General features: G+C 40.8%; 1 protein-coding gene across 1 annotated transcript in view; it reads left to right on the top strand.

Moving 5' to 3' along the window:
* The window catches only part of LOC131220929 (probable LRR receptor-like serine/threonine-protein kinase At1g56140), a 134,848-nt gene that overhangs the window by 53,740 nt on the left and 53,357 nt on the right, over positions 1-27,751 (top strand). Inside the window, exons 15-22 of the mRNA XM_058215877.1 lie at positions 2,634-2,699; positions 3,198-3,242; positions 4,161-4,225; positions 18,526-18,920; positions 19,916-20,114; positions 21,815-21,961; positions 22,556-22,674; positions 23,108-23,318. Coding sequence (XP_058071860.1) covers positions 2,634-2,699; positions 3,198-3,242; positions 4,161-4,225; positions 18,526-18,920; positions 19,916-20,114; positions 21,815-21,961; positions 22,556-22,674; positions 23,108-23,318 — 1,247 coding nt within the window. The remainder of the gene's footprint in view (positions 1-2,633; positions 2,700-3,197; positions 3,243-4,160; positions 4,226-18,525; positions 18,921-19,915; positions 20,115-21,814; positions 21,962-22,555; positions 22,675-23,107; positions 23,319-27,751) is intronic.

Raw genomic sequence — 27,751 nt, 5'->3', positions numbered from 1 at the left:
TATTCTTGTGGCATGTGTCCACTTTCTAGAAAAAAAAAGTCCACTACAGGGTGGATATTTACCTTAAGAGGTGCAACTGTATCTTTGGGATCCAAGAAACAAACTTGCACGACACACTCAATAATAGAATCTTAGCTCATAGCATTGGCTACAACTAGAAAGAAGGATAAGTGGCTGAGGGATCTTCTGATAGAAATGACATTCTATGCGAAGCCTATACCAGCTGTTTCACTTCATTGTGATAATAAAGCCACGTTAGTGAGAGCCTACAATGATACATGTAATGGTAAGTCCAGATACATAAGTTTGAGACATGATTATGTTAGGCAATTGATTCAAAATAGAATCATTGCGATCTCATTTATGATGTCAAGTAATAATTTGACCAATCCCTTTACTAAACCTCTGACGAGAGAGGTAGTACAGACAACATCTAGAGGGATGGGGTTGAAACTCTTCAATCAAAGTTCCACCAATGATAGAAACTCAATCTAAAGTTAGAAAATTTCTAAAAATTGGGTTTGATGGGTAATAAAAAATCACTGATATGTGGAAAGTTTCGGCACTAAATTTAAAACATAAACTCATCTTAGATGGAAAGTGCTGGCTGTTACATCGAGAGGGCTAAGTCTTAGAACTCTTAATGAAATCCAGTCAAATAGGACAAGCGTGTTGAGTAACAGAAATACTAGAAGGATTTCACCTACATGAATGTAAAAGTGGTGTCGTTTCTCATGAGAATTAGAGTTATCTTGGGATTGTTCATGAAACAGGATAAGCACATGGCCCTTAAAAGTACTAAGCGAGTAATGTAAAGGAATTCACATAATGCAGAAACTATTATGTGTGTAGTATTTTCGGTTATGTCATTATGGAATAACTGGTTCAATTCTATGGCAACCAGGAATTTTGACAAAAGTTTAAAATACTTACACTAAAGAAAGATTCAACTCGTGAGATATATTTCTTCATGCATAATAGTTATATTTTTATCTCTAGTAGAATTTTTACAGTTTTTTTTTTTCTAAAACTAAGTGGGGAATTGTTGAAATTTTGATTTCGAAAAAAACATAAATTTAGAATTTTCTTTTTGCCGCCAAAACGATGTTGAAAATTTTCAAATGAAAAAGTACGGTTTTTCTTTAATCCCACATTAGAAATGAGAAAAAAAGTTTTGAGGTTTATATGTGGAGGTGTGTATAGTATTCTTACTTAGAGTCTTGGAGGTTGAGATGCTTGAGTTGCGTGTTCCAGTGCATAGCATTGGAACGCACGCACACATGCGCGCGTGCGCTCAGGTGTGGGCAGTGTCGTTGTAGTAGCGCTAGTTGGTGCACTTTGTACTTTGCACGTACACAATGCGAGTGCTCTGATATGAGCCTGGGTGCGAGTGGTCTTATATGGGCCTGGGTTTTATAGGCTTCATAAAACGGTCAGATTATTAATCTGGTCAGCCGTTTTGAGAAGGACTATCAACCTTTAAAGCCACAATGGCCCGAAAATGGACGGGTCTTGATGATCCAATGGTTGGATCTTTCTATCCAATGATCTGAAATGACCCAAATTAATGACCAACGGTCAGAAACATTTTTCAAATGTTCTGAACTATTGATGGCCACCTAGCAACAGTCCACTGCCCTGGTGCCTATATAAACTGGACCAATCCGGTCCAAAATTTAATTGACTCCAATAGGTTTCTCCTCATCCATCAGATCTTATGGAAAACATCTTTCTCTAAGAATATTACAAATACGTCCACTGTTTGAGTCTACCAAAAGATCAGTTGCATTGAATAGTTCCTAAGTGAACTCTTCGTGATTGTTGCATGCAGGATCTAGATATGCTTGTCTTATCCTAGAAGCAATTCTCCTATAACCCATCAATTATTGATAAGGAGGTGAATCGCACTTTAAGGACAACATAATTTTTTTTACGTGATTCAGCCTAATGAAGCAAAGGAAATAATTTTACTTTTATTTTTTAAATTTTTTTTCAGTATTTCCAACATTTCTCTCAACACTTGAGGTCTTATTGTGTTACTGGAGAGGAGCATGGGAAAGGAATTTGGGAAAATCGATAGTTAGGAAACACTAAAAATTAAATATACAATATTTTCTTCTCTCCGATGCTATAAATTTGAAGGTTACTACAATTTGGTTATTTCCTTTCTATTGAACTAGTAACTTGAATTGAACTCGTTTTTTCATTGACATGCAACCTTAGATTTCATTGGTTCATTTTGTTACCGTCAAGCACCATGATTTCACAGAGGAACCCATTTTAATTTTGAACATCAACAGGCTACTGCTAATTCTGGCCCATGGCTCCACATCATCATAGTTGTGGCCTTATGGGGACGAGATCCCACGAACAAGATTTATTTTGCTTTAGTGCGTGTTGTGGCAGGTACCGTGTCATCACAAACTTTTTGCAATCAAAATCAAACTAGCTTTCTCTGGAAAGACAGGCATTATGGTAGTTAAATTTCCATTGTTCTTCAACAACAGGGATAATGTGTTTTGTATGGCAAAGATAGGCATTTTAATGATCACAATCATATAACGTAGTGCCTGTTTATCTGATAAATGCTATCTTACATAATCTCTGATATATATATATTTTTAAATTTGCAGAGATTTATCATACAATTATTTATCAGGAAGCTTTCCATCTTGGGTTTCAGAAGAAGTCTCAAGCTTGTATGTCTGAGCAAGCACAAACCTCCCTCCTTTAACCACCATTTTTTGTACTTGTAAAACCATGTTTTATACTTAAATGTTGACCGCGTAACATTTCCAGGGCTAGGATGGAAGTCTTTCTTTCTTGTCATAATATAAACATGGTTTTAAAGTTTTGATGTCCAAAATATTCAAAAAAAATCTCTAGGGTACATTTGGAATGTGTGTACACCAATCAGGACTGATGATTTGGTGGGCCCCCCAAATGATAAAGTGACTGGATTGTGGTCTCAAAAGGGATGATCTATCAGAAGGTAATTGTTAGGAAAAATGAAAAAATGTAGAGCTGTCGGATAGTCAGAGCTATCCAATTACTGTAATTTTGGTGCATGACCCATTCGCATGATGGCCCACTGGATCAACAATCTTGATTAGGACATACATTTTCAAATGCACATAATAAGAGCACTTCTCTTTCTACTTTGTCGATGATACTAACACTGTGCTCCTTGTTTGCAGGAACTTGGTATTTAATAATTTCATATTCAATGATTTTAACAGCAGGTGATTATCAATGTCATTAATTTTTTTTTTTAAATGAGTCAAGACAATAAAAGCATAGTGATGTAGGAAGAGGATCAAGCATGTCCGTAATGCACATGAACCAAAAGAAGCCCAATGAGAAATTGACAAAAATTCAGCTTAGTTGGATCGGTCAACCTTTGTGATTGACAGGTCAAAATTCTGTCAGAAATTCTAAATTATTTGCTGGTTGATTTCTGTCAGTTTAAACATGTCGAAATAGCATTCAATAGGTTGAAATATTATTCCATATTGCTTGCTGGCCGATTTTTGCCAGTTTAGAAAAATTAACAGATCTTGTTGACCCGAATTGAAATCCAAGTCGACAGGTTGATAGATCAGGTCGACAGGCAGAAAATCACAGAATTTATGATTTAAATTTCTTGACTCTTTTTGGTGGACAAACAGCGGAAATTACATGTTTTTCGGAAATAGTTTCCTTGTTTAATTAGGAATCTCTTCTTTACGATTTTATGATTAGTTTAGGATTATTTAAGGCATGTTAAACTCATTTTTTAATCTATCAATCAATCATTCAATAAATTAATTCCTTACAAAAGTTTTTCCTTCTTCTCATGGATTCAAGAAAGCTCTAGTGGATTCAAGAGAGCCACGTGGATTCAATGCATATATCAATTGAGGAAGACATTGATCAACCTGATCACTTCCTCCCATGTGTCACATGGGTTTACTAAAAACAAGCATTGGTACACTAAGAAAAAGCATGGGTACACAACATTATATACCCAGCCACCTGAATAATGCCTTTTCCTGCATTGATTTTATCCACGTTGCATTTTGGCTTCTCGGTTAAACAAACTAAATATCCTCTGTAATTAATGGCTGTCGTTCCATCAGATAATGGCCATTATTTAACAGTCATTTTTCTTGTGCATTCAGTGGTTTGCCCTTAAGCTTGAATTGTCTTCAGCGAAGCTTTCCATGCAGTCAGAAATCTCCAATCCGTAAGCCATCCATTCCATTTATATCGATAGATAATCTTCTTCTTCTTTTTTTAATTCAACATACATAATAATAAAATGGGGTAGTGGTCCTATGCCCCTATGTGCATTGGAGTTATCCTTTGTCCATTATCTGTACTGACGTGTTGCATGTGTGCAAGGTTATCTGATACATCCATTATTTAGTTGTTGAAGGTTTAGCATTTTTTTTTTTTGTTTTTGTTTTTTTTTTTTTAAAGAAAAACTTTTCATTAAAGGCTACTGTGCTGTACAGCCCAAAAGGAACCTTTGGGAACCCCTCTGCAGCAAAAAAACAGAGGGGCTCCTATCATAACGGCAGCCGAGGTTGACCACCCCTATCAACAAAAAAAACCTAGGGTCCCATAGGGACAACTCTGATGGATCCTAGGCCCACTTTATCTAAGAAAACATACCCCGAGTCTGACTCGGGAGATCTCGCTCACGGAGGAAGAGGAAAGACGATTGGCGCTCTCTTCCCATGCGGGCCAGGCCATCAGCCGAGCTATTACCCTCTCGATGGATGAGGCGGATTGACACCCTGCTTCTGGTCATGAGATTCCTAATCCTGGAAACCCAGGGTCTCCACTGCCAGGAGAGAGACGCCCTCCCTGAAAGCATGTCAACCATTACTTTCGAATGAGATTCAATCTCGATGTTAGAGAAACATCTGTTCAGCGACAGCAAGATATCATCATGCACTGCCCTCGATCCTGTTGCCCCTTTTCCTTTCCGTATTTGTTCACCGTAAAGTTAGTCATTTAATATCATCCAATCAATGTGAAGCAGATCTAATACTCAATAGGGCCTCCCCAAAAGAAACGGGGGACCGAATGCCCAGCATTGTAACCTTGATGAGTCCCACAAAAGTTTTGGATCAGGCTGGTGTTTGTTTTTTGCCTTCATCCTGGTTAGAATCACCTTATCAATGGGTTGGATGGCATATAAATATGACGGTGAGCCCCGGAAAGGTTTCAATGGTGGGCGTTTTTATCCCCACTGTTTTCTTTTTTTATTTTTTGGGTTAGCTTGTTAGTACACACCCATGTCAGTACACACACTCTAGCCACCCCCACTAGGAATTGATACCAAGACCTCATGTGTTGAAACGAGGTATCTCCACTCAGTCTGCCAGTTGAGCTATGGATCTGGGTGTGGCTAACTTGGAGGTTTCCTTTGGTGTGACCCATCTGGGTCTTTTATTCACCTCATTTAGGGCTCTTGTTGCGGTTGTCTACATGGCTTGGTGTCGCAGGAAACTGGCGTCTATTTTTCTGTACTTGACGGTAGTGTAATATCAGTATCTTCCGTAAAATTTAAAAATAAATAAATAAATCAATGTCATGCTTGGTCCATGCCACATTCACTACCGCAACAGCTGAACCAACAGTTCAGATCTCATCCACATTTGCCACATGTGCACTGTACAGTGGCCCCCACGGCATGACATGGCTGTCCTATCAAAAGTGGGAGCTTTCTGCTCTTATTGTTTCTTTACATGTATATTGTTTCTTTCCATGTATATTGTTTATCTGAGCTTTCTGTACTCAGATAAACTGTAGACACAAATATCACCCTGATACAAACCTTCTGTCACCCCAGGCATCCAATCCCTACTGTTTCGTGCGGTATTGCCCCCATGAGCTTTTGATATGCTTGATTTTTTAAATTCATGTGCTAATTTGGTATTTTAAAAAAAGGTTGACGGAGTGGATGTTGGCTTTACAAAGCTTTAGAACCGTACACACCACAAAGCTATAAAAATAAAAACCTTTTTTATTTAATTATTTTTTTCTTGCTTTTCACTTGCTGCACTGTTGCTGCACACACTTGCTGTAATCGGCTACACAATGTGCCTTTTATAGGCTTTTGCACCTAATGTGAAATACCTAATATGCCCTCATTCTATACCATTAACTACATTTAATCCATTAGTTTCAAACGTTTGGAAATCCACCAGCCACAACACATGCAAAATGTGGAAATTCCAATAACCATAACGTGTGGCTGTTTCAAATGCCATGAAAACTGTAGCATCTGGACCGTCCATTTGGTTTGGACGTTTCAACACTCTCCTTCAAACCAAAACAGGCTTCGTTCCAAGCATCGATCTTAGTCGTTTAAAAGTATCAGTCGGTAATGCCTTGGTGAATATGTCCGCAACCTGTTCAGTGGTGTGACAGTACTCCAATTTTACCATTTTCTGCTTTACTTGATCTCTTAAGAAGTGATACCTAGTATTATAGTGCTTGCTCCTTCCATGCTGCACCGGATTTTTGGCAAGTTCGATTGCCGACTTGTTATCCACATATATAATGGTGGATTCCTCCTGTGGATGTTTTAACTCTTTTAGCATGTTCTTCAACCATATTGCTTCACAGACTGTTGACGATGCTGCCACGTACTCTGCTTCACATGTGGACAAAACAACAACACTTTACTTCTTTGAGTTCCATGTGAAAGCAGTTGATCCAAGATAGAAAACATATCCCGTGGTGCTTTTCCTTTCATCTTGGTCACCTCCCCAATCACTGTCTGAGTATTCATACAGTATTGCTTCATCTTCGTATGGATATAAAAGACTAAATTCCATTGTTCCTTTGACATACCTGAGGATTCTTTTTGCAGCTAGCCAGTGTGATTCTTTTGGCGCTTCCATGTACCTGCTTAGAAGCCCAACACTGTAGACGATATTTGGCCTTGTGATTGTGAGATATCTTAGGCTTCCAATCAAACTCTTAAATAGAGTCGAGTCCACGCTTCTTCCTTCTCCTTCTTTTGTCAGCTTTAGGCCTGTTGCTACAGGCGTGTTCACGGCATTACAGTCTGCCATCTTAAACTTTTTAAGCAACTCCTTGGCATATTTTTTCTGTGATATATAAATGCCGCCGACTTGTTGTTTTACTTCGATGCCCAAGAAGAAGGACATCAATCCACCATCAGTCATCTCGAATTCATTGAACATAGCATGCTTGAATTCTTCAAACATCGCCTGACTGTTTCCTATGAACAGCAGATCATCAACATATAGGCATGCTATGAGGATGTCGCCATGAGCATTTTTCTTGATGTAGACTGCATGCTCATATGGACATTGGGTGAAGCCGTTCTCTTGAAGATAGTTGTCGATGCGTGCATTCCAGGCACGAGGAGCCTGCTTCAACTCATAAAGGGCTTTCTTCAGTCGATAAACTTTGTGTTTCTTCCCTTGAACAACAAAACCTTTAGGCTGGTCAACATAGACCTCTTCTTCCAGAATTTCATTCAAGAATGTAGATTTCACATCTAGTTAGTAGATCATCCAACTATGATGGGCTGCAAGGGAGATAATCATCCTTACAGTGTCAAGGCGAGTAACAGGAGCGAAGACTTCTTCATAATCCACCCCGTATTTTTATTTGTAACCCTTTGCTACGAGCCCTGCCTTGTAACGATTTATTTCACCATCAGTATTTCGCTTGATCTTGTACACCTATTTGACGCCAATAGTTCTTTGGCCTTGAGGAAGTAAAGTCAGATCTCATGCATTATTCTTCTCAATGGCCTGAATCTCCTCTTCCATAGCTGTTCTCCAGCATTCTTCTTCTACGGCCTCCTCAAATGTAAGAGGCTCGTGGTCTGCATACAAGCAAAACAAATTTACTTCCTCAGTTTCGGCGTAGATATCGTTTAGGCTCCTCATTTTGATAGGAGTCAAGGGTGAAGGAGAACTGGATGATGACGTGCTGGCTAAATTTTGATTTGTTAGAATACTTCTAGAGGAGATGGAACGTATCGCTGGACTTCTACGTGCAGACGTTTCGGCGGAAGAGGGTGTTGCAGGTGTCTGCTCCTGGTTCTCATGCTTCTCTTCTTCATGTTCTTCAACCGTGACTTGATTTTCTTTGACTGAATCTTCCTCGTTCCATTTCCAGGCATTTTCCTCACAGAATACTACATCTCTACTCACCACCACTTTATTGATTAGTAGGTTGTAAAGCTTGTACGCCTTTGATACTTCACTGTAGCCGATGAAGATGCACTTCTCGCCACGATCATCAAGCTTTTTCCTTCTCGCTTCTGGAACTTGAGCATAGGCGACACACCCAAAGATCCTTAGGTGCGCCACGCTCGATTTGTAGCCACTCCATGCCTCCTGTGGTGTCATGTTTCTTATGCTCTTGGTTAGACACCGATTGAGTAAGTAGGCAGTACATGCAACTGCCTCTGCCCAGAAGCTCTTTGGCAGGCCTTTCTCTTTGAGCATGGTTCTTGTCATGTCGAGGATGGTGCGGTTCTTTCGTTCCGCAATGTCATTCTGCTGTGGTGTATAGGCTGCAGTGTGCTATTGCTTAATTCCTCAATCCCTGCAATACTCTCGAAAGGCATTTGAGGTGTACTCTCCACCTCTGTCAGATCTAAGGGTTTTGATTTTAAGACTACTTTCTTTTTCAACAAGGGCCTCAAAATTTTTTAAAAATAGTAAAAGCAGCAGACTTTTCTTTGATTACATACACCCACAATTTTCTACTGAAATCGTCAATGAAGGTAATAAAATATTTATTACCTCCAAGAGAGATTGGCTCCAATGGTCCATAGATGTCAGTGTGAACTAACTGTAATGGTTCTCTTACTCTTCGGGATACTCCACTCGGAAAGGAGTTCCTTTGTTGCTTGTCGAGTGTGCACACCTCACATACATGTTCTGGAGCTTTAATAGCCGGCAAGCCATGCACCATACTTAATAAGGATAAGAGTTTAAGGCCACTGGAATGGAGATGCCCAAAGCGAAGATGCCATCTCCATGAATCATTCTTCACGAGTCCATAGAGACACTTCTCAGCCTTTGTGTTAATATGGAGCGGAAGCATGCGATTCTTTGCCATATGGACTTGAGCTACAAGTCTCCCGTGTGCATCTCTTATAGAGAGAGAATTGTTTTCCATGTGTATGACATACCCCTTCTCAAGGAGTTGGCCGATACTGAGGATATTACTTTTCATGTTTGGTACGTAATAAATATTGGAGATAAAATTCATCACACCATTCTTCTGATAGATTTTAACTTTTCCTTTACCTTTCACAGGAACTTTTGATGAGTCTCCTAGACTCACATTGCCATGATCATTTTTCGCCAGTTCCACGAACAATTCCTTCTTTCCACACATGTGGTTACTCGCACTAAAGTCGAGATACCACACGTCATGTTGATCACATGCTTCTTCTTGTGCAAGAAGAAGTGTGGAGTCTTCTTTTTCATGATTTGATGCTTCTGCATAATTAGAATGCTCATCTTGATCCACTGGTTTGCTCCAGCAGTCTGAAGCATAATGACCGAACTTGTTGCAATTGTAACATTGAATATTTTTTGTATTTCCACGTCCATGCATGGATTGTCCTCTACCATTTTCTCTTCCACGAAAATTGGTAATCCTTTGGTGATTTTGTAATTGGCTTGGATAATATCCATGCCCCCTGCCTCTTGCACGATTGCTAGTGCCACGGCCCCCTCGTTGTGTAGGACCATTCTTTAGAGTCAACTTAAACTCTAAGGCATGTTCAAGCATTGAACCCGCGTTCTTTTGCATTCGTTGCTCATGTACTTGCAACGAGCCCATCAGTTCTTCAATGGACAGATTTTCCAAGTCTTTTGATTCTTCTATGGCAACAACCACATGCTCAAATTTGGTTGTGAAGGATCGAAGTACTTTTTCAACAACCCGTACATCTTCGATCTTTTCACCATTTCTTTTCAAGTTGTTTTTTTTTTTGAAGGCACAAGGCCAAGAGAATTCATTGATCAACAAAATGTACAGCCTTTCAGGTGAGCCCAACAAAAAGAAAGGAGGCCTCACCTATCATGTGACATAAACAGGACAAGAGGATTAAATTAACCCTCCACTAAGCGAGAAAAACTCTACAAAAACTGAGGAGATGGGACGGATAATAGCCCCCAATCACTGACGTCTAAGAGCACCAATCCCTGTGTTATCTAAAAGTAAAGCTCCTCTGACTAACCTTGGAACCTGGGAACGGTGCGTGTAGATCATATCCGGGTAGCCCTCACTAGCCATTCTTGCTAGAGCATCTGCCGCTGAATTCCCCTCTCTAAAAATATGGTTGATCACCAGATTAAGGCTCCGAATTTTATCCTTAATGATTTCGAAGATGTACCATAATTTCCAAAGGTTGGGCGGGGTGGACTCCCCCAGTGCATCCGCAATGACTTTGGAGTCAGTTTCAACTATGATATTTATAAGGCCTAGGTTAGAACAAATATTAAGTCCATCCAGCATGGCCCGAACTTCCGCACAAGTATTTGAAGAATTACCATAATGTCTGTGAAAAGCAAAGAGAAGCTTGCCAAAATGATCCCTACACACTCCTCCACCGCCGCTCTCACTTGAGTTACCTCTCGAGGAGCCGTCAGTGTTCAGCTTTAGCCAGTTCTTGGGTGGCTTTGACCATCTCACTATCAACAGTTTGGAAATTGGGATATTGGTAGCAGAATCGAGCCTTAAAGACTGAATGATGAGGTCCTCTACCATGGATTTTCTGTCTGGGGCTTGAATTAGGTTGCCGATCTCACGTAGCTATCGACGGACGTTGAAAATGATGCTGTCTATTAACATTTTATAGCCTTCATAACGAGCTACATTGCGACTTATCCACAGTTCCCAGATGACAAAACAGGGGAGAAAGCCAATTAGCATTTTAATTCTTGATCTTTCACTGGCTGTGGCAGACCATTGTTGGATCTGCTGGAGAATAGGGGAGTTATGGATTAACGGGATATCAAAAAGCATGCTGAAGTGAGCCCAGACTTGACTGGCTGCTCTGCCGGTGCTCAGCAAATGGTCAAGAGTTTCGATGGCAATCAGATTTTGCTGAATTAGAAAGTTGCGTTGTTGTCCCGTGTTCGGTTGGCAAGCTGAAGATCCCACTCCATGCTGAAACGGAACAAGAACCGACTGACCAGTCCCCCGAGGGCTATTGGGCGACGAGGTAGCTGCCTGGATGAAGTTGCAGCACTCACATTGAGAGGCCAGAGGGATGCCGCATTTCTGTAAAGCTGCGTCAACAGGGACAGCAACATGGGCTGTTTTCCAGCAGAAAATCGCGATCTTTGAGGGGAGATATTTGTTCCATAGCCACTTGGTCCAAGGAGGCTTCAATCGGTGATTTTTGATGCTATTACAAGTAGATCTCAGAGAGAAAGATCCCTTCGGAGTTAAGTCCCAGACGAGCCGATCTTCTTTGTTGGATAGGCCGACATTTGTGGAAGAGATAGTCTGCATAGCTGCCGGAGTGATAATGTCCTGAATGTTCTTAAGGTTCCATCTACCTGATAAAGGGTTAAAATCACAGACCTTCGCCTCCCGCATCTGGTGAGGAATCTGTCTCACCAGAGCACCTGTCAAAATTCCACCACCCGACCAATTGTGATACCAGAAACTGACTTTGCCCTCCCCAATAAGCCATCTTGAGTGCTTTAGTGCGAATGGCAGGGCTTTGAGGAGCTCCCTCCAGGTTGGGGAGGTAATCGAACCAACCTTCCCCTGGTTTGAGATCAACTTCCTGAAGAATTTGGCTGTTATGAAACGGGCCCAAAGGGATGTTCCTTTCAGTAGGTTCCACCCCATCTTAATTCTGAAAGCTAACATAACTTCTTCGATGCTTCTGATACCTAAACCTCCCTCTTGAAGTGGAGCACAAATTTTAGCCCAACTAACCCAATGTTTTCTGTTGCCTACATCTGAACTGCCCCAGAAAAAGTTGGCGAAAGCTCTTTCCAGCGATTTGCACACCAGCTTGGGAATGTTGATGGCAGATAAGAGATGGATGGGAATGCTTGAAAGAACGTACTTAATAAGGACTTGTTTCGCAGCTGGGTTGAGCAGTTTCACTTTCCATCCTTCTATCTTGTTTGTTATCTTGGTGATTGTTGGCTGCAAAAGCGGACTACTGATTCTACCTTTGGTGAGAGGGACTCCCAAATACACCATGGGGAGAAAAGCCTGACGATAACCTGTGAGGCTGCTCAGCTTCTGGGCCTTACATCTGGACGATTTGTTGGCCAGGATGAATGAGGTTTTGCTCGCATTAACCCTCTGATCTGAAGCATTTTCGTATGCACGAATTAAATTGAGAAGAGTGCGAACATTGGAAATCCTGCCATTTAGAAAAAGAATTGCATCATCAGCAAAAAATAGATGGAAAATAGAAAGGCAGTTTTGGGGGAGCTTGAATGCTTGGCATTTTCCAGAAGAGAATAGATGAGAGAAGGCCCTGCTGAACACATCGGCTGCTAGGATGAAGATGGATGGGGAGAGTGGATCTCCCTGTCATAGCCCTCTCTTAGCTTGAAAGAAACCAAAGCTTCGGCCATTTATAAGAACAGAAAACCAGACATTGCTCCAGCAGCGTTGAAGATGAGCTACCCATTGGGAGTTGAATCCGAATTTCTGCAGAACTTGTGTGATGAATTGTCAATCCAGATGATCGTAAGCCTTTTCCATATCAAGCTTTATAATCAGATTACCACCGTAAACTTTCCAGTCAATCTCGTGAGCCATCTCCCTTGCAATGGATATGTTCTCTGTAATCGATCTATCCTTAACAAATGCTCCTTGCTCCTCAGAAATCAACTGAGGAAGAATTCCAGCCAATCTTGACGCTAAAATCTTGGAAAAAACCTTCATAATGCAATTGCATAGACTAATAGGCCTGTAGTCTGTGATGTACTCTAGGTTTCTTCTTTTGGGGATGAGGCAAATATGGGTACATTGGAAAGCTCTGGGAATCGAGCCTCCAAGAATGAAATCTTTAGCTGCCTCAAAAAGATCAGTGCCAATAACATCCCAACATGACGAGTAGAAGGCTCCTCCAAAGCCATCAGGCCCAGGAGCGCTATCCAGAGGAATGGAGGTGGCCGCTACCTTGACTTCCTCCAACGTGAGAGGTCTCGTGACGCCTATGTTCATCTGATCTGTCACCAATTTCGGGATGCAATTGAGAATCTTGCTGTTGGAACTGATGCCTTCTGCTATAAACAGGTTATGGAAGTATCGAACCGCCTCATCTCTAATCTCTTCTGTCTTCTCAAGAAGCTCCCCAGAAGACCTCTTCAGAATTTTAATAGACAGAATTTTGCGCCTGTCAAGGACAGATTTGTGAAAAAATTGAGTGTTTTTGTCTCATTCAGATAGCCAGGCTATACGGGCTTTCTGTTTCCAGAAAATCTCCTCTTGGAGATAGGCGCGTTTGAAATTTTCCTGCGCATGCTGCAGCACAATGGAATCCGCCGCTGACATTGAATGAATGAGAGAAAGCTCAGCCCTGTTTACCTCCACCTCAGCTAGATGTACATTCCTGAACACATTACCAAACACCTCCTTGTTCCATCTCTTAAGGTTGTTCTTCAAAATTTTCAACTTGATGTAGAACTTGTACATGGGAGTTGCTGTGATTTCGGCTTGCCAACTTCTCTCAACTAAGTTCTTGAAATCTTCATGGACCATCCACATTCGTTGGAATCGAAAGGGACGAGGAAAAACAAAAGCCTCTTCATGGAAGGAGAGCAAGAGAGGAGAATGGTCAGAAAAGGATCGCTGTAAATGATGAACTTGGAAGGTCGGGAGAGCCGCTAACCAATCTGCGTTGACGAGCATACGGTCTAACCTGGCCCATCTTCGGCTCCTACCCGCTCTATTGTTGCACCAAGAAAAAGGAGGGCCCTGGTATCCAGCATCGATCAGCCCTGTGTTATTGATAGCGTCTTGGAAGTCTTTCATTGCTCCCGTCATCTGAGGAGTGCACCAATACGATCATTAGGATTGAGAGTGGTGTTGAAGTCCCCGCTAACCAGCCAAGGGCCCGTAGTCGTTCTAAAAATTTCTTTCAGCTCATCCAAGAGGTATTTTCTATGTTCCCTGCTACAGCTAGCATAGACTGTTGTGATGGTGATGGGTAGGGGAAAAATCAACGAGTTGGCTTTGATAGTGATGCTTTGATTATTGGCCCTGATTATCTGCATTTGAACATTATCCTTACCCAAAATCCATATCTTGCTTCCCCCGGTCTCGTCAGCGATGTGGTTGGGAAAGCTCAACCTAGAAGCCACCCTTGAGCGACGAGAGTCTCTAAGCATTGGTTCCTGTAACAAAACAATCGCAATATTGTGTTTCTTGGTTAGCCTTTTCAGAAAATGGGTAGTTTGAGCATTACCTACCCCCCGCACATTCCAAGATAGGATGTTACTAATCAGTAACCCATCCCCTGTTCTTAGCCCATCGTTGTTTGCTTTTCAGTCTCTGACTTTTCCTATTAATGATACCAAGCTTGGACAAGTTTTTCCTTTTATTCTTCTTGGTTCCCTTATCTGTAATCTCTTGATCTAATTCTATGCTTGAGTTGGAGGAAGGAGCGTCATCAGTACCTGTGTTGCCCTGGATGTCCACCCATAGAGTCAATTCTGTGTTAGATTGTGCACCTGTATGGATCCCTGGCACATTAATGATCTGACCTTGACTCCCATCTACACCATTGTTAACTAGTTCATTCATTCCACCATCATTTATATACGGGATTGCAACTTGGGCTAGCAGCTTATTACTTCTTGTTGTTGAATTGTGATGGACTGCATCACAGCTAGCTGAAAATGTGAAGGGAAAGGGAGGAGGGCCTATGATCGGCCTCCCCGGGCTATCTTTAGATAGATCTTTCACTCTAGAGAGCCACTTGTCCCAAGCATCCATGACAGTATTATTGGGAGTAGTCCATGGGGTAGAAAGGTGGGTCTGAATCAGCTGAGAAGCTCTACACATGCTGTCAGGTAGGTTACTATCTGAGGGGAAGGGAATACTTCCTTGGAGAGGTCTGGATTCCTGGTAAGCAGCTGACTGAGAAGAGAGTTGGGGCTGGAGAACATTGCTGCTACTGGACTGATTTTTCCTTCTGAAATCTTCCTGAAGTGGAGGCAAATCAAGAGTCTGATGATTGAGGATCAAGGAGGACGGTTGTCTTGACAGGCCCGTTGGGTTATTGGTGGTCAGCATAGCGTCTGCGACTTGAACTGTCATTGTGGCATTCTGGCGAGCAAATGGGGCTATCTCAAGAAGGCCATTTTGGTGATCTATATAGGAAGTAAAGCAGGGGATGGACAGAGCAAATTGTTCTGGGAACATGATGGTCGATGAGGTTAGCGTGTCTGCTGCGGGTTGTAGATCCTGTGAGGCTAAGAGACAAATAGGTTGTGGTCGTCTCTGTTGGTCGATATCCCCCCTGTTATCATTAAGACCTTGATTCTCTCCTTCAGTCTGATTTTCTTGCTGCTGGTTGGGGAAGGACTTGGCTACCCATTGCTTTGTGGTTTCCTTAGTAGCTGGGATGGGTTCAGCTGCATTGTGTTTATCTGCTGCTGAACAGTTGCACATTTCAACTATGACTGAGATCTGATGAGGTTTACCTTCAACCAATAGTTTTGTTTTCATGAATGGTGGAGCTTCTGGATGAGGGATAATCCTAGCCCTGGCGAACCAACGGTTTGGACCTTCCAGCGAACATCTGTTGAGCTCTAAAACTGACCTCATCTTTTCAGCAATTTGGCCTATAGCGTGTTCACTCCAGGCATGGATTGGTATACCTTCTATTCGAATCCAAGCTCCCCTTCCCGGCACCATCATCGCCGGTCCCCAAGTCCTTGTGTTTTTCAGGGAAATTTTGCTATGAAGGATCTTATCCCTGGAGAAAGCAATGGCACTTTCCCTGGACTGGAATTTAAAAAGGTAACTAGTTGCTGAGATTCAGAATATCTCCACCTGAGTGTTGCTGAATGTAGATAATCGAATAACGTCGTATAGGTTCTTGGTGGCATCATTTTGGCCTGACACTTCTCCAACCAAAGCATAAGATAAGTGTGCCCTCCCCTGGTCCGTTATCCATTTGGGAACAATAATGGAATCAGTCGACGTTGGAGGTTTGGGCGGAAGGAGAGCTTCAGCATACGACCTTGTGTTGGGATCTGGTGGCACAACACACATAGCTTCTCTACAGATCTGCTGGCGAGCTTGGGGTGTTTTCCCTTCGTGGGTATAGGGTGCCTTTTCAGATCTGGGTTTTAAGGAGGAAGAGGAAGTGATGTGGGGTATAGGTCTCTGAATGGCGTCCGTAACAATCATCCTCCGTCTGGCTAGAAATCTGTCATGAAGCATGTCCTTCGCAAATGTTGCTTCCTCCTTCCTCCTAAATCTGACGAACCCATAGCCTTTTCTTCTTCCTAAGGCTGCAAAAGTAGGGATGTAGACATCCGAAATCTCCCCAAACTGACCAAATCACTTCCTTATGTCATCTTCTGTAATGGTGAATGCAAGGTTTCCAATGAATAGACTCCATCCTGCATTCTTAGAACACTTGTGCCGAATAGGTTGCCAGTCCTCGTCTTGGACTCCCCTATTGACACGGATGCCGGGAGCACCACTCATGCCGGGAGCGCCACAATCGTCTTGCCGAGAGCGCCACAATCGTCTTTTCATGTTGTTAACAATAACAAGTAACCTTGAAAAAAAGTCAGAAATGCTCTCACCTTCCTTCATGTGTGAGGTCTCGAATTCGGCTCTAAAGGTTTGGAGACGAACCTTCTTCACACGATCAATTCCTTTGAAGATTGTGCTAAGAATCTCCGATGCTTGCTTGCATGTTGTTGCTTTAGCAATCCGTTCAAAGGTGGACTCATCCAACCCTTGATAGACAAGAAATAGAGCCTTCTTGTCCTTCTTTCTTTGATCTTTGAGGACCGCCCTTTGATCAACGGTATAGAGAGCTTCTTCTTCCGTTGTGGGTTCTACATACCCATCACTGACGATATCCCATAGATCTTGGGATCCGAACAAAGCCTTCATCTAGATGCACCAGTTTTCATAGTTATCCTTAGATAACTTTGGAATCTGCGGCTGGATGGACGCCATCACTTTTTCACACTATGGATCAACAACGCCTTTTTCTTGGCGTAGCAGTGGCAACACCTTGATCACACGATTTGAACCTTCAAATGATACCTGGTCCCACAGGATCGCCTCGCTCTGATACCAGTTTGTTGGCTTTACAAAGCCTTAGAACCGTACACACCACAAAGCTATAAAAATAAAAACCTTTTTTATTTAATTAATTTTTTCTTGCTTTTCACTTGCTGCACTGTTGCTGCACACACTTGCTGTAATCGGCTACACAATGTGCCTTTTATAAGCTTTTGCACCTAATGTGAAATACCTAATATGCCCTCATTCTATACCATTAACAACATTTAATCCATCAGTTTCAAACGTTTGGAAATCCACCAGCCACAACACGTGCAAAATGTGGAAATTCCAATAACCATAACGTGTGGCTGTTTCAAATGCCATGAAAACTGTAGCAACTGAACCGTCCATTTGGTTTGGACGTTTCAACAGTGGATTTGTAACCAACATTCCTGTGGGCCCCACACAACCCAGGAACAAGAATATCTCCATGCCCAGAGTCACAGGCAATCCACTTCAACGTGATTTATCTAAAATTATAATATAACACTAAAATCAATCGGATGTTTATTTTTTTTTATTATTTTTTTAATTTTTAAGAAAGATAAAAGCACACCACATGTAACGTTTTAATTTAAGAAGAAGAAGAAAAAAATCCACAGTTATCGAATAAAGCAACCTACCCTCTTAAGTACACTCAGGGGCTGAACCGGCAAAAACACAACTCTAGACTGAAACCTAAGAGCTCACTGGGGAAATTCAACAGAGCAGCATGTACTATGACATCCAAGTCATGTATCAAGTTGGCACGTGTATGACATTCAACGTCAAACCGGTTTGACGTGTCAATTTGGCACATGTGTATGACATCCAAGCCATGTATCAAGTTGGACCCACCATATATATAGATCATCATGTGTTACTCACCATAGAAGGGCAATGGCCTCAAAATAACACCAGTTGGATGATCCTAATTGCTCGAATGGAGGACATTCTTATCATTATGTCTTTCTGTTCAAATGAATCTTAAATGGTATTGTTATTGGGTTATGGCCCACACGTTATAGGGTCCAGGTTGGACAATTAATCACGTGTAGTGTTATGTAAACATATTTAGTTTCAGTTTAATGATATCAAATTTTCATTTTTCTGCATTGGATCTTCCATGTTCATTGAAAAGATGGCTGCAGATCATAATCTAACAGTGACCATCCAATGAGGCGATGAACCCCACGATCCTTCAAACATGCTATGCACTGATCAATGTTCCATTGTTCTATTGATCCACAGAGTCTTCATTCGCGATAAGGTGTGGTGGACCCCCAATGAAAACTAACGACACAGGGTATGAGGGAGACAATGAACCTCTGGGCCCATCAACCTTTAAGGCCAGCACAGATAAGTGGGCCGTCAGCAATGTAGGAATATTTGCTGCACGCAACAACGGAGATGACATTAAAGGCAGCAGCAGCGAATATAACAGGCACACTGAGGTTGTATTTCGGAATACAACAGACACGAAGCTATTCCAATACGCAAGGCTATCACCAGGATCGCTGAGATATTATGGTCTGGGGCTTGAAAACGGGAACTACACTGTAAATCTGAAATTCGCAGAAACGGAATTTCCAGATTCAAAAACTTGGAAGAGAGTTGGAAAGCGTGTTTTCGATATTTATCTTCAGGTATGTGTATTAAGACATTTTCCTGAGTTTGTAAGTTCCTGTTTTATACTCAAAATCCCATATGTTTGATAGACCCACGACAAGTACTTCTACATGCAAACACGTGCCAGTATGGCATGTGTAGGACATTCGATGCGTCCATCAGGCGGGACTCAATGTGTAGATCATCTGGCCCAAATTTGGAATGCCAAACATTTAAGAAGAGTGAAATGATTGATAGGTTTCTGAAAATTGGCAACAGCTCACGTTCGAAGGATGGGCTGGATCATCTAAGAAGCAGGGCCTACTTGTTTCATGTCTCAAATGGATGGGAATTGCCTGTGCCTCAGCCTAGAACAACTTCCGGGAGGCAGAAGCTACGTGGGCCCACTGCAATGTCCATGAGAAATCCACTCCGCCCATTGGTTTTGCCCACTCACGTTGCTTAAAAATGAAGTAGATCCAAAACTGAAGTGAGGCATGCACACCACATGAAACAGTGGGGATTGGAAGTCCATTTAAACCGTCATGGGGCAACATAAGTTTTAGATGATCAAGGCATAGAAGTTTTCTTGAATTACATGTAACTTCAAAGAATTCTAAACATAACGAATTACCATCTGCTACAATCAAAATTCTGTTTTTCAAATTTTGATTTTTTTTATTTTTTTATTTTTGATTTTTTTTGATTTTTTATTATTATTATAATTATTATTTATTTATTTATTTATTATTTTTTATAAACCCCGCACACACACCCTCACACACTCACACCGTAGTGGGTTTTCACCACCTATGGATACTCAGAACCCTTGACCGGGTGTTGAAACTCTAGAGAGTCTTCCACCTGAGCAAGAGTAAGGATCCTTCAAAGGCATTGAGAAGACACGGTGGGTTATGGTATATGAACATATTCTTGAAATTCATCTTCTTTGGGCTGGAAAGAAGATCCTTCAAATTTTGATTTCATTGTGACAACCATTTCGATTAGTTTTGAAGGTAAGTTAATGGTGCAGGGCAATCTGGCATGGAAAGACTTTGATATAAAAAAAGAAGCAGGTATTGCCTTCAAAGGCATTGAGAAGACACAATGGGTTATGGTATATGAACATATTCTTGAAATTCATCTTCTTTGGGCTGGAAAGGGGACTTTCTGTATACCTTCTGGGAGCACTACTTATGGACCCGCCATCTCAGCCATCCATGTTACTCCTAGTAAGATTTAAAGATTTTTTTATTTTTATTTTTATTTATTTATTTTTAATTGAAGTTTGATTCTAAATTGGCCTAATAGAAATGCTGTTATTGCCCAATGCTCTTCATAGAAGTTCTATGTGGTGTGATCCCAATAATAAATGTGGTGATTGTGGGTGGTAATTGCAACTGGTTGTTTTGTGGCTGTCGCAAAGATGGATCATTGGCCAAAAATCACCGTCATCATCTAAGCCTTTTTTTTTTCCCCATCTAAGCCTTATTCCAACTAATTGCGGCCGGATGCATGAATCCTTTTCCACCATTCCACTTCATCAATGGCCATAACATTGATCACGTAAAATTCTAGTGGCATATCCTTTCATATTCCCTCCAGCCTATAGGTTGTCTAGTCTTTTCTTTACTCCATCTACCCACATACTTTTAGGCATTTTACTTTCCCTTTTAGAGACTCTTAACTTGTACCGACTCACTTCATGCAATTTTTTTGTTTCCATTGCACGGAACCAAATCATTTAAATCTATTTTTCTCATCTTATTACCAATTGCTGCTACTCCTAAATTCCAATGTATGCATTCATTTCTAATTCTATCAATCCTTGTCTTGCCACTTATCCATCTCAACATCCCTTTTTAAGCTACACTCGTGCTTTGAACATGTTTGGTGAAGTATGGCTGATCTTATAATTATGATGTAAATTTTACCCTTTTAGTTCAGTGGTACACAACTATAATATAAAACTCTAGAGGCACATTTCCATTTCTTCTACCATATTCTTGAATTCTATGGGTAGCATTCTTCTAAATCTCTCCACTGTCATGAATTATCAACTTAAGTATCAAAAGTGGTCATTTTGAAAGATATTTTGGTCAGCAATCTTAATTAATTTCTACTTCTCACTCCTATTGTTGTCAAAATTACACTCCATATATTTTGTGTTAGTCCAACTAATTCTAAATTCTTTACATTCTAAAGCACCTCATAAATTTAATTAGCTTTTGTTTACACCCTATCTCATATCTCAGCTTGTCAATCATGACGGTCATTTGCAAACAACATACACCATGGGAATATTTGCTTGCAAATGTGTTGTTAACTTGTCTATAACGAAGGCAAAGAGATATGAGCTTAATGCCAACCTGTGGAGCAAGCCTATAGTAATAGGGAACTCGCTTGTCTCTCCATTGGTGGTCCTCACACTTGTGGCTGCTCCCTCATGCATATCCTTGATCAGGACAATATACCCTCTTGAAATTCTTTTATTTTCTAGCACCCATGAGATTAACTATCCAGGGACCCTATTGTAAGAATTCTCTAAGTCAATGTATAAAGACCATGGGAGATCCTTCTTCTTCTTCCTATGTTTCTCAACTGATTGTCTAACTAGGCAAATAACTTCAATGATAGACTTCTCTGCCATGAAACCAAACTGATTTTTTTGATACACTCGTGCCTTACTTATTGCTCAATGGCTCTTTCCAAAAGTTTCATAGCATGGTTCGGAAGTCATGGTGAATTAGTGAATCGACCACTACTAATTGGATGGCTACAAGAGTCCTATATTTGGACTATCAATGTGATGATTTACCAAATCAACAGTACTAATAACCCCTTGCAAGTCCATTTGTAGCATTCCTCTAAAAGTACATTTTATCACATGTAAAAGTTCAACATTGACTAATCATATTGAGTTCTTGTCCAGATTTCGAACCGGCTGTCGGGACTCGACGAAAGAAGAACAAGATTGCTTTGGCTGCTGAAATTTTGGCTTCTGTTGTTCTAAGCATTGTATCTGTTTCTGTATTTTTGATTTGGAAAAGGAGTAAAAGGTCGAGTGTTGATGAAGGAGGTAATTCCAATGTTTGTAAATAACTAAAAGATAACAAAAATGAAATTTCAGAAATGTTCAAGTAACATAGTACAGTTCAAGAGTACATTAAAAGTTGTGTTTGGAAGTACCACTGAATCATAGTTGGGTGTTTTTCCAAACCACAAGATTTGGTGCTAGCCTATCAAATCGTCTTCGGTAAGTGGGGAAATCCAAATGTGGCCTAATTCGGTGTTTGGATGCACAAGTCAACTGTTGCAAGAGTTCCATCTTATCAAGAGGAAATGAGAATTCAAAGCCCAGATCCTCAACATGAATGTTAAGGAAACTAAAATATGATGCTTTCCACTTTATTAGATGATCGATGGCAATTCAAATTGATAGTGCATCCAAACACAAGCTAAATGTGCCAATCCCATTCATTGGGTTCAACATTTTTCAACTGGATTTATTTTTATTTTCTTAATTTTTTCTGTGATTGCTAAAAAAGACATTCAAATCCAATGAACAATTAAAATAAATAAAACATGGACCGCCAAATGGTACAAATGTTTCTAAGCCCATGTATGGTATTGAAGTGAACGTATAAAGTTGCCATTTTATGTGTATCTGCAGAGCTTTTAAGAATGGGTCCCAGACCAAACACTTTCAGTCACCGAGAACTGAAGACCGCTACCGAAGACTTCAGTCCGGCAAATAAGCTGGGACAGGGAGGATTTGGGCCCGTTTTTAAGGTCAGTTTTCTTTTATTATATGTAAACTACAAAGATCAGAAGATTTGAATGGTCCTTGGCCTTTGTGGGGCCAAGCTGCGGATGAGGGACACCCACTCCCTGATGGAACAAGCCTTTGATTGGTAACCTACGAAAAGACGGTTTGGAGAAAACACAACTATTGTTCACATTCAATGGAACAAAAGCCAATGATCAAATGGCTGGGATCTTCTAATTTGAGAGATATTTGAGTCATCAACCATCTTTAATGCTGCACATGAAATAAATGGTCTGGATTACATCCAAATCATTCATTCCTTAAGTTGAGACCCATTTTCCTTTTCATTTTCTCCTCCTTTTTTTTTTTGGCAAAGTTTCGTACATTTTTATACTACTACAATTCCCAAATTGAAAATGCTTTTAAGAAAACTAATAGATCTCATTTGCACTGCAGGGCACATTACTCGATGGGCGGATGGTGGCTGTAAAGCGACTCTCGGTAACATCTCGGCAAGGAAAGAGTCAGTTCCTAGCAGAGATTGCCGCTATATCTGCCGTCCAACATCGAAACCTGGTGAAATTGTACGGATGCTGCATCAAGGGAGCTAATCGGCTCCTTGTTTATGAGTATCTAGAAAACAAGAGCCTGGATCAAGCACTCATCGGTACGTTGCTACCTTCTCCCTTCTCCATCAAACTATACTTGAAAACCAACATTAGCCTTATTATATCACATATGATTTTGGGGTGCGTTTGGTTGCACTATTTGTTAGAATTTAAAAAATTACGGGCGTTGAGCTCTCACCTTTCTAGAAAAAAATCAATCAGGATTTTTAGAGTGCAGAAGAATTTAAGATTTTTCAAAATCTAGATTTAATGTTATTTTGCCTAAGGATGCCCATTTGATATTTGTCAAACTTTTTATAACAAAAAATATAATTTGAAGAACTAAAATTACCTTAAATTAATGAGTCAATTTGCTAATTGATGTGGAGTGGGTGGCGGACACTTTTGTGGCCAAGATGGACCAGAGAAGGCCCGATTGGAGTTGGAAGTGATCAGGACCGTCAAAACCTTAAAAAAGGCATATTCCACAAAATAGAATGAGTTATTCGACATACCATATATAATTTTGGGGTAGAAGAAGCTACTTTAGCCAACCAACCCGTCATGTTGGATTGCCCATGTCGAATTTGTGAATTCCATCGGATCAACGGTTGAAAGTCCTTTTTCATTTCGTTTTTACTATTTATGGTAAGTTTTAGTTTGATCATTACTCTTGATTCTTTGAGATTTAAGAGTCGTGCGCAACATGCAAAGGGCTTAGAAAAATTCTGATAATAACATGGTTAGGCCAAATTGGATAGTTACTATTTTTGGCCGAAAATCATGAAGTCTAGTAGAAAACATGACCGTCTATAAATAGTAAGTTTACTATTTATAGTAAGTGATGTTTTTAGGGAGTTTGAGTTGGAGTTTGATTATAAAACTTCTTCCTAGATTTGTATCACTATTTGAAGGATTGAAAATTGGTTTTTATCATCAATCAATTTATTTTCGAATTTATTAGAATATATTTCTATTTTCTATTTTTCCTCGTGGATTCAAGGAATCTTTATGAGGAGTCCAGAGAAGCTCCATGGATTCAGAGTAATTATCCCTTGAGGAAGACAGTGATTGACCTAATCATGTCCATCCCCGCATCAATTAGTATTAGAGCAAGGACTCCCCTTCGGATGATGTCAAATAATGAAAAAATTGCCAAAATCCGTGAACGCTGATCCAGGGGTTCATTACCTCTCGGATAGAAAACAAGTTTTCTAGTAGGAAAGTCAGTTGACCATGTAAAAGCTGCAGGCAAACCTCGACTGTCTTGCAGATATGCTAATTCCGTCCTGAGCCCAAGGCAATGTTCAACTACCCATGGTTGTTGTACGGTGCACAACCCTGATTTCTGTAGGGCACTTCCAAAGGTGAATCGTAGGGCTACCCTAGATAAGTCGAGCTTTAGCGATGAGGACATCAATGACGGCTTTGCTCGCTGGCCAGTTTATGGAGGCGACCGACTACATCATGTTAAAAGAGATTACAAAGGTAAGGCCGAACTTCTCTGTTTTAATGACTTATTGTATATAAACGATTTTCTCGATTGGTTAGTCGAAGTAGAATAATATTTTAATTACATAGGCATGTCAGAACATAAAAATGTGAAATTAGTAGCATTCAAATTAAAATTCAGTGCTTCTGCATGTTGGGAGCGATTACAACTCTCACGTGCCTGATAGAACAAAGTGCCAATCCGATCATGACCATGGATGAGACGACTTCTTCGATCAGGATTCCTCCCTAGTGACTATGAGCAGGTATTGTTCCAGGAATACCAAAATTACCGACAGGAAAATCAAATCATCACAGATTACATCGAAGAATTCCAGTGGTTGGCAACGAGGAATAACCTGTTAGAAACCGAATCGCAGAAGGTAGCACAATTTATCGGCGGGTTACAATCAAACATCCCACACCTAGTTCAAATGCATCTAGTCAGGACCGTATATGAAGCGGTCTAGTTGGTAGGTAGGGCAGACAAAAAACTTGCAAGAGTCTCTACTCAGCCTTATCCTTCGACTCAGCCCCCCATGATGGGTCCCACACGAGATTCAACGCTGGCATGAGGAAAGGAACCAGTAGGAGGACGTTTTCAACCTCCTACAACTGCAAACAGTGACACGGGAGGTGGTCCATCTAGGCCTTAACGTGTAGCACCCACTACAGTGGGTATGGTAGGATTCAAAATCCTTATGGTTGGTCAACCGATGTGGCCAACTGGGCCACTTATTAAACACCTGTACTTAATACCTCGAAGCCCACTTGACTATTAACATTTCTTACCGAAGTGGCCAACCGGGACACTTATCAAACATCTATACTTAATGCCTCGGAGCCCACTTGACTATTAACGAAGAGCGCACTGAAGGATATATAGAAGAAGAAGACCCTTGATTTGATAAAGATGAACAATCCATTAAGGAATGAACTGGTGAAGAAGAATGGTCGGTTGAGGATCATGGCGAATCCTTGGTCATGAGGCAATTATTGTACACTTTATGAAAGGAGTTACATCCACAGCAACATAATATATTCCGTATGCGGTATACCGTTAACGGCAAGATTTGTAATATAATCATAGACAATGGCAGTAGTGAGAACATTTTCTCGAAAGTGATGATGGATAAGTTATGACTACCTAAGACAAAGCATCATTCCCTTACTCGATTGGATGGATGAAAATGTTAAACGAAACCAAGGTAATTAAACAATGCATTGTCTCATTTTCAATTGATAAAAATTATATAAATCAAGTATTGTGTGACGTGGTCGACATGAAAGTATGCCATATGTTACTCGGTCGACTATAAAAGTCAAACTGTGATGTGATCCACCGAGAATGAGACAATGTTTACATCTTCGTCAAGGATGGTTGAAAGATGGTCCTTACCCCTATGGCACCAAAGAACCACCTTGAAGCTTACAAAGTGGATGGGAGTTCTCTCTTGACCATTTGGGATTTCGTGGAGAAATCCTTGGAAATCGACAATGTGTACATTGTAGCGGTGAAGGGCGAGGAATCAAAGCCCTTAAACATTCCCCAATTTTAAGGTCGTTGCTGAACGAATTCAAGCAAATCTGGCTTGAAGAATCACCTAATGGATTGCCCCCTATGTGGGATATCCGATATCACATAAACCTCGTTCCTAGGGCTAGCTTGCCCAACCACCCCCACTATCGAATGAGTCCGAAAGAGTGTAAAATACTTCAGCAGCAAGTGGAGGAATTGATCCGTAAGGGTCTTTCAAGAGAGTATGAGCCCATGTGCCATGCCAGCGTTGTTAACACCTAAGAAAGATGCGACCTGGCGCATGTGTGTTGAGAGCCGGGTAATTAATAAGCTTATCATCAAATATCGGTTCAGAATACTGTGGTTGGACAACATGCTCGATCAGCTGGAGGGTGCTAAGGTGTTCTCTAAATTAGATCTGAGGAGCGGGTACCATCAGATTTATATTTGTCCTGGTGATGAGTGAAAAATGTCATTCAAGACCAAGGAAGGGGTTGTATGAGTGGTTAGTCATACCCTTCGGTATATCGAACGTACCAAGTAGTTTTATGCGTTTGATAAATCAAGTGCTGAAGCTGTTCATTGGCCGATTTGTGGTAGTATATTTTGATGACATCTTGATATATAGAAAGGATGAGATGGAGCACATGGAACATCTCAGGAAGGTGCTATAAGTCTTCTAAGTTAACAAGATGTACCTTAATTTGAAGAAGCGTAGTTTTTTAACGGATAACTTGTTATTCTTAAGATATATGGTGACGTCCATGGGCATCCATGTGGACGATGAAAAGGTGTGAGCCATCAGGGAATGGCTGATCCCGAAGAACATTCATGAAGTTATGAGTTTCGATGAGTTAGCAACCTTCTACCATTGATTCGTGTAGAATTTTGAGCACTATAGTCATACCCATTATCAATTGCATGAAAAACGGCTAATTTCATTGGACTGATGTGGCGACAAGAGCTTTATTGAAATTAAGAATCGATTGTCCACAACAACGATCTTGGTTCTTCCCAGTTTAATAAGTTGTTTGAGGCAGATTGTGACGCATCATATGTTAGAATTGGAGGAGTCTTATTAGAGGAAGGCCAGCCAGTAGCCTTATACAGTGAGACGAAGTGAAGCTTGAAAGAAGTAGTTAACCTATGATCTTGAGTTATATGCATTTATTCAAGCGCTGTGACATTGGCGGCAGTATCTGATCCAGAGAGAGTTTATTCTCTACATTGACTATTAAGCCATAAAGTTTATTAATAGTCAGGATAATATAAAATTGTGTGCATGCTAGATGTGTTATATTTTTGTAGGAATTCATGTTTGTTCTAAAGCACAAGTCAGGGTACCAGAACAAAGTGACTGATGCACTTAGCCGGCATGCATCACTACTAGTTATAGTGAGCAATGAGTTGGTAAGCTTCAACTGTCTCAAGGAGTAGTATGTTGAGGACGAGAACTTCAAGAATGCATGGTTGAGGTGCCAA

The sequence above is a fragment of the Magnolia sinica genome, chromosome 12, assembly GCF_029962835.1.
Source record: "Magnolia sinica isolate HGM2019 chromosome 12, MsV1, whole genome shotgun sequence".
NCBI lineage: Eukaryota > Viridiplantae > Streptophyta > Magnoliopsida > Magnoliales > Magnoliaceae > Magnolia > Magnolia sinica.
The sequence above is the reverse complement of the archived record's forward strand: the minus strand, read 5'-3'. Positions and strand labels throughout refer to the sequence as shown.